Genomic DNA, 14,222 nt, shown 5'->3' with positions numbered 1-14,222 from the left:
CTATCTTAAAGATCATGCAGTTGGTGAGGTATAAAAGTCTGTTTACAGCCTGTTTGATTTAGTGTTTTGTTTTTCCAGAGCTGAGGATTGAACTCAGGACCTTTGACTTACCAGGCAAGTGCTTTTCCACTGAGCTAAATCCCCAGCCCCATCAGTGTTTTGTTTTGTTTTTTAACAGCTACACAACTCACACCAAAGTTGGTTTTATTTTGGAGAGCATTAGATAGTCTTGAGTTTTGACCCCAGTGAATCGCCTCAGGTTTTTCCGCCCCTCCCCCCTCCCCCCTCCCCCCATGGAGAGCATGAAAAAGAACTGTACTTACCTGTGAGTTAGAGGCTCTGGTGGGGCTAATAGGCAGAGTTGAAGTGGCTAAAGTACGGCTAAGGAGAGGGTTGGGGAGGCTGCAGCTGGGAGGGTGGGTAGCCTTCCAGTAGGCCTCTAGATAGTCTGCAAGGTGCTCACAAGCATCCTCAAGCTGGTTCTCATCCAAGATCACGTCAAATGACTCCTGCTGAGGCAAACATTACAGACAGCATACTTATACCAGTCAGAACTGAGTTCCCATTGTACTGCCCCAATCTCATATGAGAAAGGAGGAGCTGGTAAGCTGTAGCTCTGTGTATTTGCTCCTGTTAAGTGTGGTACTGAGTCCTTTTGCAGACCATCTTGGTTGTTAATTTATCACTGAATGGTTAACCACACAGTACAGGGGATAATAGAGCGCGAAGGATATGATATTGTAGAAAAGTTACCAATAAGTGATACTATGGCTAAGGATAAAAATCTGAACAGTTTGCTGGGTGGCTCATGCCTGTAATCAGCTACTCAGGAAGCAGAGATTTGAAGATTGCTGTTTCAAGCAAGCCCTAGAAAGAAAGTCCATGAGATTTTTACCTCCAATTAACAACTCAAAAAAGCCAGAAGTGGTATAGTGATAGCCTGGAGCAGAAAAGCTCAGGGACAGTACCCTAGTGCTGCACCAAAAAAAATTTTGGGAGAAGCATCTTGATACAACGACTGCAAAAAGCCTAATTTAAATGATTGAGGAAAGACTAGCACATAAAATGTAGCTGAAAATATTAACATTTTGACCTGGTCAAAATTTTATGCCCCTCTTAGTTTTTAAAATAAGTAAACCAAATTTAAAAATCACTATAATATCTATACCAGAAAACACTAGAAGATATCTGTAGTCTCAACATATGTGAAGTATAGATTAGTGTCAATGTGTTCTGAGCTAAAGACCTGATTAACTTATAGTTTAAAAACTGTTTTACATGGGGGTGGGAAGGTGGCTCAGCGGTAGAGTGCTTGCCTTGCATGCTTGAGGCCCTGGGTTCGATTCCTCAGCACCACATAAGCAAAAAGAAAAAAGCCAGAAGTGGCGCTGTGGCTCAAGTGGTAGAGCACTAGCCTTGAGCTGAAGAGCTGAGGGACAGCACCCAGGCCCAGAGTTCAGGCCCCACGACTGGACCCAAAAAAAAACCCAAAAAACTGTTTTACATGATCTCAAATCAGTTTCTCAGACAGGTGCTGGGAACAGACTACTTGCTCCCTGTAGTCAGAAGTGAATGAATATTTCAACCCTAAAGATTTACAATTTACATATATTTGGACCCACAATCTCATATTAAAGCACAAGGATATATACAGGCTGTTTGAAGGAGATGATCACTGGCTGGTACATACTTAGCACACATCGTGGAAAAGTCAAGTTTTACTTTTTGCAGTATCACTGTAAGAGTATTCTCTCTCCTGAGAGGCATTTAACTATTTCGTTTTTTATTCTGATCTCTTCAAGCAGATCTACTCTAGGGAGAGAACTTACTGGAGGACACTGAGCCAGTTTATCAGCTGCCACCATCTGGACATTTAAGTGTTTAGCTTGAGATTTCCCTCGAGATTTTATTAATCTTTGCAAGACCTGTAAAAGAACAGAAGAGTATCTATACTCAGGTAAAGTACAAGATGCATTACTAATTCCTGAATTGGGGAGCTTTTTTGTCAGTCATGGGACTTGAACTCGGCTTAGGCGTTGGTCCTGAGCTCTTCAGCTCAAGGCTAGCACTCTACACTTGAGCCACAGTGCCTCTGGTGGTTATTTGGAGATAAGAGTCTCATGAACTTTCCTGCCAGGACTGGCTTTGAACCTCTATCCTCAGATCTCAGCATCCTCAATAGCTAGGATTACAGGTGTGAGCCACTGGCATGCTGGGCTGTTGGGAAGCTTTTTTTTTTTTTTTTATAAATAGCTCAAGTCGTTTATGGTAGATTGTTATAAATATCAAAAGACTATACACAAAGTTGACATAGTAACAAGTCTGTTGCAAGCTTTAAACACTAGCAGAGAACTTACTTCTAGGCTAACAGTTTTCAATCTTGTTATCTCATGACTTCAATATTTCCAACATGATCATACTGGATCTCATGACTTCAATATTTCCAACATGATCATACTGGGAACTTAATCCATTCAAAAATTGTGTTACATATTAACATCAAAGACTATTCTCTTTTTCAGTTTGCTACAGTGGTCTGTTTTGGCTGAAATAAACAAAACCAATACGCCTATCTGTTGCTGAGAACTATTTTAATTGCATCTTTTCAGATAATTGTGCATATTCTTTCTTACTACACTCAAATTCACCAAATGGTGTTTCCTTAACTCATTAAGTTCTGTGGTTTTATATTGGAATTGGAATGGATTTGTGATTTGTAAGTTTATCAAATGATAACAGCTGATTCTTTTAAATCTGCAAATATTGACATGTTTCATTATTTAGTATCAACAATGATATTTTCAGTATTAGCAAAAGGAAGGTATTTTCCTTGATTTGTTCTTTGAGATACAAATGAAAGTAGCTGTTATTCAGTGTGTAGTTTAGATCCTAACTCAGTCACACTGTGCAGTCCCTTTAGATTACTTTTGCATGCTGCAGCTGACCTTTATATAATGCAACAAAGGATACATAGACTATGTTATTAAATGTGCTTTTAAAAATGTATTTTTAACTACAAGAGCGTGATGATAGAATAACTGCTAGTGTGCTTGGTTCCACACTCTTGAGTTATGCTTAGAGTCATATACTTGGACATTGTAACCAGTACAAATAGGGCAGATAGCTTAGTATTATCACAAATAATTGTACTTCCTTTAACCTCCAAAAGTACCTGAGCACCCTCAGGTATGGATGGATTACGTTTTAAGAATAGCTGCTCTGAGCCTTGAAAAGTAACCATGTTCTGCTGCTTAGATGAATTTCTTTCTTCCAAGGCTATACCATTTAAGACCTGGCAATGATTGGATAGCAGACCAGACAATAGTAAACCCTACTTACCTTAGGAGAAGAAATCTTCACATATACAATAATAGGGGCCAAAGAGGTTTTACTGAGTTGTGCTGGATGATTGATAGTGTCTGCATCGAGGACAACCAGTTGTAGTGTTCTTGCAAGTTCAAAAATCCTCTCAATTTCACTCTGAACTTCAGCTATGAAAGGTCAAGCATAGTTCAGTTACTCAGTTATTTAAAGTGTTTTTAAATCTAAAATTCTTCAGAAGAATTGTCAATGTAGGAAATGCAGTTGATGAACAATATTTCTTCACACCTTCAGAATTTAAAGAATTGCTCCTGACTACCTCTAAAATTTGTTTCTGGCATCATGCTCTTGAAGGGTTTGGGGGATAGGGTTAGCCCCATGACAGACAAAATTACAAGAGGAAAACAGTAAGTGCCATTATAAGATGTTTGTGAATCTTCTGCTCAGATATTCTGTGAAAGGCTGTGCAAAAATCAGATAAAGACCTTACAAGTGTGTAATGAAAATTGTGTTGCCTTGTGTTACCATCTTGGTTATGAGGGGACCCTGCAAGGTCTCCCTAGTCAGGTGTTTCCAGGAAAAGCCTTCCCTTTCTTCAGGAAACGCTCCAAATACAGTTAGGTACATTCTATTAATGTAGTACTAAGCAATGGCCATCATAAAACCCCCTGTATCTGACAGTTCGGAGTACTAGACTGGTGGAGCTGTCTACATGGTTTTCTCTAAAGGTCGACTTTACTTGCTTATAATCTTGCTGTGTCAAACTCCTGAATTCTCTTTTCAGTGACACCAAGACTCTCCATGTTTTGATGATGAAGTGTTTTTTTTTGTTTTATAAAATGTTGTATGAGATAGATCTCGTCTCTTTTTATGAAATGTGGTTTGTATGTTTATACCATTATTTTCCCATTGACATGCAGACTGAAGTATAGACAGAGTAGCTATAACAAACATGTCCAAAACCACACTTCCATTTCCCAGAAGAATGCTCATGTAATATCCATGTTTAAGAAAAAGCAGTTTCTGTAAGACAGCACTACTCAAATCCAAGTCAAATTTTATACAAAACTTAACAATGAAGCATATGAAAGTCTACTTGAATGCTCAAGAAGATGGGACTGCTCTCTCTCCAGAGATTCTGAAACAAAGGCTCTCCAATTTTCTTTGTCCTGGAGTTTGAACCTAGGGCCTTGCATTTGTGAGGCAAGTGCTATACCACTGAGCTACATCCATATCCTAATCCCTCATAGTTTTTGTTTTGATGGTACTGGGGTTTGTGTTTAGAGCTTCTTTGCCTGGGTTTTTTGTTTTTGGAGACAGCTGTTAGCCACATTCAACATGAATGAGCAACTAACTTTAAAATTTTACTTTTAATAATTTAAATAGCCAGAAGTTAACATATTAAGGTAGTTTAGCTCTATAAAGGATAGTATATACCTTGCATTTCCCACTGCAATCATGGAGAACAATTCCATAGGCTCCATTAGGCCAGCAAATTTCTCTTTACACCAGGTATTTGCTGGATATATGATTTTTTTAAATTGTGAAAATACTGTACAGAGGGGTTACAATTACATGGGCAAGGTAATGAGTACATTTCTTATCAAGCATCGTTGCCTCCTCCTTTGTTTCCCCTTCCCATCACCCCCCACCAAAGTTGTAAAGTTTGTTTTTCGACATAATGACTTTGTTTTTCGACATAATGACTTGTACATCTTATTGTTGCAATGGATCCACCTGTATCCCTATATATATGGATATATGATTTTTTTTTAAGACAGGGTCTCATTTTGTAGCCTTAGCCACTCTCAAAATTTATTCTCCTCTTGCCTTAACTTGTAAAGTGCTAGATGTGTTTCATCATGCCCATCTTGGAGATTATTTTAGCGAATATATCATTCTAGAAAAACCAAGTCAAGGACTGATAGCATGGCTCAAATGTAGATTGCCTTCCAAGCAAACATGAGGTTCTTGAGTTCAAAGTCCGTATTTCAAAAGAAAAATTACATTAAAAATCACTAATGATTTACTCCATAAAATAAGTCCTTTTATTTATCTGAATGAATTTAAGAAAACTGAATTCACGCTGCTTGTAGTACTAGCTTTAAAATAACCTACTACCAATGAAACAGTCCTGGCTAAAAGAAAAAAATAAAAAACCCATCAAACTCAATTTCTATCTGCACTTACCAGTTTAAGAACCACAGACTATACCAATATGTTGCAATTAGCAAAACTTCTGAGAAATTAAGAGATGTAATAGACCAGAACTACAATGTTTAGACCTTACTTGAATCCTGATATCATTTTTATATTCATAATACACTAATGAATCTACTTGATAAAACAGGTGTGAGATAATAATTATGTGGGTAGATGAAAGGAGACCATAAGGAAAAAAGCACGGTCCTTGGCTAGTTTGTTTGGCTTTGAAACCACCTGAGGCAAATGTTACCAATACGGTAACTATCACATGAATCATTGTGTTAATCTCCCATTAACTTCCCCAAACCCTCTGTTCTCAGTTTATTCCTTGGGTCTGCTGGTTCAGCACACTGTCAGCTATTGATCAATCATAGATTCATACGTTTATTTAAATTGGTAAGTATTAGTCCATGTCTTTCCCATGAAACAAAAATTCTGAGAATAAGGTTTATGTCCGCTTCTGCATCTCTAGCATTTGTAAAATGCCTAGTACCTACTAGGGAGATAATTGTGAATGAACGCCTAAAGCTACATAGTTCTCTAAAGCCTTTAACATTAAGCTCCAAACTAAGAGTTTTTTTTTTTTTTTCTTGCCTGTCTTTAAATTCTACACTTCAGCCAAGGTGAAACATAATCTACTGTAATCATTATGACTGCTTTAAACCCTTATTTGTCTTGGTTAAACTTCATCATGCTTCCAAGTCTCACACCAGCTCATTGGAAGCCTTTCCCGGTGGCCTGCATCTCCTGCAGTATTTGCTCATCAGCTCAGTAGAAGACCACTTTCTCAGTCACCTTGTAGCCCAGTGGCTCTTATCAGTACTGAAAACTGTGGGTAGGAAGGGCTTCACCTAATTCATGTTATTTCCAGGCTTTACATGCTATTTGTTATCTAGCATATATGCTCAATAAAATATATCAATAGTTGTAGGGAGTCTTAGCAACCAATCTCACTGATTCAGTTCATGAGTCTAAATAAATGACTTGACTTTGGTAATCACTTGAATCTGTGGCATAATTATTTTGTAGCAATTCCTTTGGAAATCAAATAGTGTGAGAATGCAATTGTAAGTTAGTTTTCCCCTCACATTTCTAAACCCATATTACTTAAATCTCATCAGTAAGGGAATGATGATAAAACAGTTTTTTATGTACTAAACTTATTACTACATAACCACAATTCAGAGTAAACTAAAACTTATGTTGTTAAAAGCCAGCCACTCAAGGAACAAACTAACCTCATGTATCTCACACAACTCTTAGAAAATCTACTTTATAAAACCCCAAACCGAACAATCCAGTAATATAACGAGATTTTAGAGAGATGAAATAGCTGCTGTGAAAGGTTCTAAATTAGATCCACCAGCACATTAATAAGCAGTTTTCAACCACCACGCTGTAAACACAGTAATCAAAATCCCTATAGTTTTTTAAAGTGCTGAGATCAACAACAAACAGCCAAAACACATGTTATTCTGAATAACATTTTGTTCATTCTGAATAACATTTTGTTCAGGTATTCAGCCGACATGAATGAAAACAAACTGGAACCAAAACGTCAATGCTAACAGCATGTGGAGTTTTTAACTTGAAACTATCATAACCAGTCTTTCCATATTTATGAAATCATTAAGATTGTAGATGTCTCTTTTTTTGGTACCTAGAATTATCTAGTTAGATTGCTCACTGACATTTTTCATACAGCTTAAACTCACCAATGTAGCAGACTTCTATTGCACACTTACCCAAGCTTGACCTTGTATTGGATCTCTCAATTATTGCATGCTTACTGGGATTGTTTAATACTGATCGTTTGGCAAGGGAGATGTCAGCAGTGACCCTTGTGATAGATATCCTGTTGGAGAAAAATAACAGACTATTAGTCTAATTCAAAAGGGACAGAAGCACATGTCCTCAGATTACCAGGTAATATGTATATGATATTTTCAAACTAGCTATTAGAATACTTAATTACTTGTTTTCTTTGCACCTGCTTTGCTTAGCATTTATTGGTTAATTATGAAGTACTACATATATATTAAGCACTTTATTTAAATTGTCTCAAAATCTTACAATAGGATTTTATTATCCCGCTTGTGCCAATAAAAAATGTACCATAGGTAGATTATTTACCAAAACTATGTACCTAGTAATGGCAAAACTGAGATTTGAACTAGATTCTTTTTTTGGGGGGGGGAGGGTCCGGTCGTGGGGCCTGAACTCTGGGCCTGGGCACTGTCCCTCAGCTCTTCAGCTCAAGGCTAGCGCTCTACCACTTGAGCCACAGTGCCACTTCCAGCTTTTTTCTTTTTGCTTATGTGGTGCTGAGGAATCGAATCCAGGGCCTCAGGCATGCGAGGCAAGCGCTCTACCACTGAGCCACCTTCCCAGCCCCTGAACTAGATTCTTAAACCAAGATTCTTCAGCCTTGTGGCTTAGTTCACTGCTGTGACAAGCATCAAGCAGAACAAGGCACCCTAGGTCCTCTTTTGGTGAGCTATAAGTCCAGTGGTAGAGAGGAATAAAAATTCATGAAGGATGAAAAATTTTGATGATTTTTATGAAGAGAAGATAGAGGGTATTGAAAGCTAAATGGCTGCTATATGAAAGTAGAACAAATTTATATGTAAGAAATCAGAATAAGAAAGCATTTTTAGAAGTAAAATATGACACTGACCATCAAAATTTGAGGGTTACAGAGCACAGTTAAAGACATCTCCAAAAGAGTTACCCAAACAAACAAAACAGATGAAAAGCAGCAGAAAGCTAATAAAAGAATCAATTAGGAGATAAATTCCAAAGAACAGAAGTTCAGGAAGAGAGAAAAAAGTAAACAGCAGGGGAAACTAAAGGATGAACTTCAGAATTATCTAAATTGTCAAACTGAGATTATCTTATTCAGTGACAAAAAGATCCACAGCAAGACCTGTTATACATTTCATAACAGTAAAGAACACTTCCAGAGAAGAACAAGTCTTGAAGGGTCCAAAATTGGAATGCTTTATACTTCACATTAATTACAGTGGGAGTTGGAATGCGATGGAGAAAAAAAGGCCTTCAAATATCAGAAGGAAAACTATCCAGCTAAATTCTATACTGTTTAAACCAGTTAAACAAGACATTTTGACATTCAGCGTCTTGGGACATGTCTTCTTTCTAGAAGAGGTATTCAAGATATATTTAAAAAAATTTTTTTTCTTTTGGCTAAAGTATCAGAAGAAATCTTGACAAAGTCCAAAGTTCTAGGCAAGAGGTATATGAACTCTAAAAGAAGTTGATAGCAGTGGCCAAGAATAATGATGGAGGGGGCATCCCAGAACATTGCCTGGTAGGGAGAGAGTCTAGAATGCTCCCAAAGAGGCTCAAAAACATGGATAATTTTTGACTTATAGTGAGGTGAGTCATTAATTTTACTTTTCTGTATTTAGAGATTTTCATTTTCTATACATTCGGCATTAGTCTCCATTCCCCCTCAGCTGTGTAAATATTCACAGGATGCAAACATGCATTTATCTAAAAATTTGTCAACATTAACTTTTCGGATACCGGAGGATGAGACAGGTACCAGTATGAGTGTGAGTGTTTGGGAAAAGGGGAGAAATTGGCTTGAAAGGTCAATATTCTTCTTGGCAGCAAGTTAGAAGATAATATGTACCACTGAAAACTCAAGCAGCAAATTAAGCACTATAGAGTTAACTAGGAAATATATATTAAGAAAAATGTAGCTGAAATAGTTGAAAGTGACCGCTGTCTGTACAGGGCATTTTCCTTCTTTCTGGTTTATATTGCCATGTGTTTATACCAACTCATGGAGAATTGTCCTAAGATTCCCAAAATTCGTCTTTGCTGTCCTTTTGTGTTCAATCCTCCCTCCAGGGCACCCGCAGAGCTTATAGGTGTTCTGTACCATCTGCCTTTTCTACAATGTCATACAAATGGAGTCATATGCACATAGGCTTTTGGGGTAAAATTCTCTTGAAAAACTTTATGAGACAGGTTTAAGATTCACTCATGTCATAAATACCAATAGTTTTTATTATAGGACTATAATTTTTTTTTATTTTTAACCTATTTGTACTTTGATGACAATCTGATTTTGTATTTATAAAACAGCCATCAGGGCTGGAGAGGTAGCTGATAGAACAGTACTTTCCTAGCATATGTGAAGCCCTGGGTTTGATTCAGAATGAGAGGGAGGGGGTAGAGGAGAAAGCGAGCCCATAAGTTTAAAAAAAAGAAAAAAAGATTGTTTCATTATTATTTCACAGTTCACTCATAAATGAGATTAGGCTAAATGAAGGAGCATCTGAGGCCTACTAGTGATTATTTTTATTTCTTTTGTTTATGCAGGTGGATGGGTAGGTAGGGAGAAGTCCTCTGGGAAGCTCCAGCTTAAGTCAGCTAATATGATTCCCTACTGTTGATCCAGCATAGCTGTGGAGGGAGCCATTGTTTCAGTGCAGGAGTACACACTATATGTCACATTCTTCAAGATGCTATCATGCCACACACCTGTACTTCCATCTGCCCAAAAACTGAGGGAAAGGATCCCTTAAGCACAGGAATTTGCGTCCAGCCTGCGCAGTATACATAGACCCTATCTCAGCCTTCACAGTATCTCAGAATTGCCATATTAGCTTTTAAAGTTATAGACATCCATTCATGCTCTGTAGATTTGGTCTCATTTAGTCAAGGGTGGCATATGGGCCTTTGGATTTTTTTTTTAAATGCTTCAGATGATTTGAATATCCAGGCAGGGTAGGACAGCACCAGTTTTGAAATATTACATCTAAGGAAAAAAAAAAGTGATGTTTCCCAGAATTTCTGAATTCCAATATGATTTTCCTTACAGAAAATCCTGGCAACAGTGTATATAGCATCTCTTGAATTGCAGACGCCACAGTGCTAGAGCTAACCTTTTCAAAATCCCTGGGAAAGAAAACAATTTATCCCATTGGGTAGCTTTCCTTCTGGTTTACAATTTGCTAGTGAATTACCCGTCATTATTCTATAAACTGAATCTGAGGAGTGAGTTTTTCCATGACACAGCTGGTCAAGGCCAATCCAATTTTAACTAGGCTGCTCTTGCACACAAAGAAGTTGATGGTCAATAATTTCTTTTTCAACCTGACATATTTAAGCTGTTAAAAAAAATGGAATAGTGGTCTAACAACTCTCTAAGGGTTCCACAGTGAATTTAACTGAGTTTCAGAACAGAATAATAATTTCTTGATTGTCTACATCTTTATCATCAGCATTTCAGTTTCTTCCTTGTGGGTTTAGAAACATTTTTAATGTATTTACTTAATGACTTAATTTTCTGTTTTAGAATGTCATGTATACCCACATGCCTGAAGTTCCTGATGACTTTTCACCTTTTGTTGCTGTTTTGTTTTGCCCAATTTAATTATAGTCACTCTGGATATGTTGCCATGGTTATGAAATAAAGAAGTTTCTATGTCTTTTGAAATTTTACTTTATGGTCTCTTACTTGCTTTGAGAAGCTTTAACTGGTGATCACAGCCCTAGATTGTTGAGCACCAGCTCTGTGACTCCAGAGGAGCTAAGACGTGTCCATTAATTACTAATGCCATATATAAATGACATTGGACCACAAATAATAGATTGATCTAACAGATATTTGTTTCCTCAAGGAAATCAGTCTGGATGGCTGATACCCCAGAATATAAGTCTGACTGAAATCTCTTTCCCAAATTCAAAACAAGCTCAGCTTTAACTCAAGATGGTAAGTCAATAAATTCCATCCCATTTCTCCATCTTTGGCATTGAAAAAACGACAGTGGGTTAGCATTTATGGACAGCATATGTCTATTCTAACTGAGGAATGCATGCTCATTTCCAATCTGTCACAAATGACAGAGCCAAGACTAAGGAATAAACGGGAAATTTGGTAGATTAGGTATGCCTTTTATCCTTGGCTAGTGCCTGGCATTCTTAGACCAATCCAGACTATATTTCTTGGTACAAATTCAAAGGTATTTCATAAAGTTATGGGACATAAAAAGAACTTAAGTAGGAGAATTTGTTTAGGCAGATTGTAAATACCCAATTTTTTTGTACCTTGAAACAGTTTGTCTTATTTATTCATTGGCTTATTTTTGCTATGGTTGTTTTCCTGGGGATTGCCCTTCCATGCATGCTAGCTTACTTGTTGAGCTACATCTTGCTTTTCCCCCAGGCTGGCCTCAAAACTCCATTCTCCCTTTCTTTGACTCCCAAGTAACTGGGATTACAGCCATGAGCCAACATTCCCAGCCTCTTTCACTTCCTGGTCATTTACTAAGAGTATTTGTTCTGCAGTAAACATTTTCCTCCTTGCTTTTGCCTCCTCTATTGAAAGTCAGTATAAATTAGAAATCATTGTAGGTATAGGAATGGTCTAGAAAATACTATATTTTAAATCTTAAAACTCACTGAAACCCACAGATAAAAGCTATTATACTAATGCTGTAGAACAAAGAAAGAGATCACGAAGGAGAAACGCCACTAAACGTGTATATTCCCAGGTCTTCTATAATGTATTCTTAGTTTAAATCTAAGGTTTCTATTTTGGACTCATGTTTCTGGTATTCAGGAGTTGAATTAACTTTTACTATTGCCAACCATTAGTTCTTTAAGGATGATTTTCACTGGACTTTAAGTAAGCTTCATAAAGTCAAGATCTTTGCCATTTTTAGCTCCTCACAATGCTTAACACTTAGGATATATACTCAATAAGGATTTGCTGGGGCAAGCTGAGGAAGAAGAAGATGAGACAGGGAAAGTATTCAGTCAATGTTCATGGACAAGTTATTCTACAAGTGACCTCTGGTTTTGCTACCAGTCATTCTCTGTGTAGGTGCTTAACTACCTCAGGCTGGCTTGCCTCACACCTAATTCTGTGTCATACCTTGATACAGTTGGTAAGACCATTTATAAATCTTTTTTGGATGGGGACATTTTAAATTAGTGTTGTTCACTCCCCATATTACCTACATTTTGGACATCTATGTGCCATACTGCATGTTTCATTTATATTCTGCTTCTATATGTTTCAACTTAAAGCTCTTCAGATGAGGGACAGTTACTTCAACACCTGCCTTTCTCTAGCAAAGAGGCATTGATTCTATCTCTTGTTTGTATTCAGACATTCAGAGTACAACAGTTCACAACGCATTAAAAACAAAACAAAACAAAACCCTGCATGGGTGCTGGTGGCTCACACCTGTAATCCTAACTACTCAGGAAACTGAGATCTGAAGATCAAGGTTCGAAACTAGCCTGGACAAGAAAGTCTGTGAGACTCCTTTGCAGTTAATCAGAGAAAAAGCCCAAAGTAGCACTGTGGCTCAAGTGGTAGAGTACTAGCCTTGAACAAAAGGAGCCCAGAGACAACACCCAGGCTCCCCTCCCTCCCCCCCCCCCCCAAAAAAAAGAGCCAGGTGTTGGTGACTCAAACCTGTAAATCTTCTAAGGATTGTGGTTCAAAGCTAGCCTGGGTAGAAAAGGCCATGAGACTCTTATCTCCAAGAAACTACTTAGAAAAAGCCAGAAGTGGGCTTGTGGCTCAAGTGGTAGGTGCTAGCCTTGCAAAAGAGGCTCAGGGACAGAGCCCAGACCCTGAGTTCAAAACCCCATGGACTGGCAAAAACAAAAAGTGGGGGGAGTAACCCCTGCCTTCATGGGGTTTATATTCTAGTTAGAGAAAAACAAACAAAATAAATATGTGAAAGAGCACTACACTAGAAAAAGTAAGAAGGGAAAGAGGATGTGTATTGTGGCATAGGCAAGTGCAATGTGCAGAGGCACTTATGTGGACAGGTATCTGGCTCTGTAGCCCTCCCTGGTGGTAAGAAGTATTGGTGAAAAATGTAACTGGATAGACCTAAGAGCATAGAAAAGAAGGCAATCGCACTATACACCACCCATTCAATGAGTTTTGCTATTTTGCCTAAAAAGTGAAATAAGATAGTCCGAAGGGTCAGATTTGTATATGGTTTCTTTTTGTTGTTGTTGGTCATTGGGCTGAACTCTGGGCCTGGGCACTGTCCTTGAGCTCTTCAGCTCAAGGCTATCATCCTACCACTTACATCACAGAGCCACTTCCCATTTTCTGGTGATTAATTGGAGATAAGAGTGTCACTGGACTTGCCAGCCAGGGCTGGCTTCGAACCATGAACCTCAGATCTCAGCCTCCCGAGTAGCTAGGATTAGGCATGATCCACTGGCGCCCAGTTGTAGTTAGTTCCTATTAAAACAGGAAGTACTGATGAGAAAGAATAGAGGATGTTGATGGCCACATCTGGATGGTATGAATGGGAAGGAGTTGGGGAATAGGATATGGTTGGCTGTTACAAAGGACATCCTAAGGGAAAATGCAGAAGATCAGATAAGCAAGTAGATGGGAATGGGTGTACTGGTGGGAACTCAGGAACACTCTAGTTTCCTCTATTTTCTTAGTGAGACAGGAATAAAGATTTATTGTGCATGGTGAGAGTAAAGGTCTAAGCAGTGAGAGGAGACGGTAGTAAAGTCATTTGGAAGAGTGGGAAGTTGAATGGAAGAAGGTATAGTTCTGACATCTGAGAAGCAGCAAGGGCCAGATGGGTCACAAATTGAGAGTGAGACTAGTTAGCAGTGCCAGGCCAAGTTCAGTTTATGGTCCCAGATGCAAGAATTACACCTTGTGTGCAAAG

The 14,222-nt window shown here is 38.2% G+C and overlaps 1 protein-coding gene across 14 annotated transcripts in view; it reads right to left on the bottom strand.

The window, feature by feature from the left end:
* Cacnb2 (calcium voltage-gated channel auxiliary subunit beta 2) overlaps positions 1-14,222 on the bottom strand; it is a 308,080-nt gene that overhangs the window by 3,423 nt on the left and 290,435 nt on the right. For 8 of the 14 annotated variants that reach the window (XM_069990453.1, XM_069990458.1, XM_069990456.1 and 5 more), the window contains 4 exons: positions 7,272-7,381; positions 3,340-3,491; positions 1,830-1,925; positions 324-512 (listed from right to left, as the gene is read on the bottom strand). In XM_069990453.1, coding sequence (XP_069846554.1) covers positions 324-512; positions 1,830-1,925; positions 3,340-3,491; positions 7,272-7,381 — 547 coding nt within the window. The remainder of the gene's footprint in view (positions 1-323; positions 513-1,829; positions 1,926-3,339; positions 3,492-7,271; positions 7,382-14,222) is intronic. The other 6 variants (XM_069990454.1, XM_069990459.1, XM_069990464.1 and 3 more) reach the window with 1 other exon arrangement.

Source organism: Dipodomys merriami, unplaced genomic scaffold, assembly GCF_024711535.1.
Source record: "Dipodomys merriami isolate MVZ:Mamm:240054 unplaced genomic scaffold, mDipMer1.0.p SCAF_4, whole genome shotgun sequence".
NCBI lineage: Eukaryota > Metazoa > Chordata > Mammalia > Rodentia > Heteromyidae > Dipodomys > Dipodomys merriami.
This window is presented reverse-complemented; position numbering and strand designations above follow the sequence as displayed.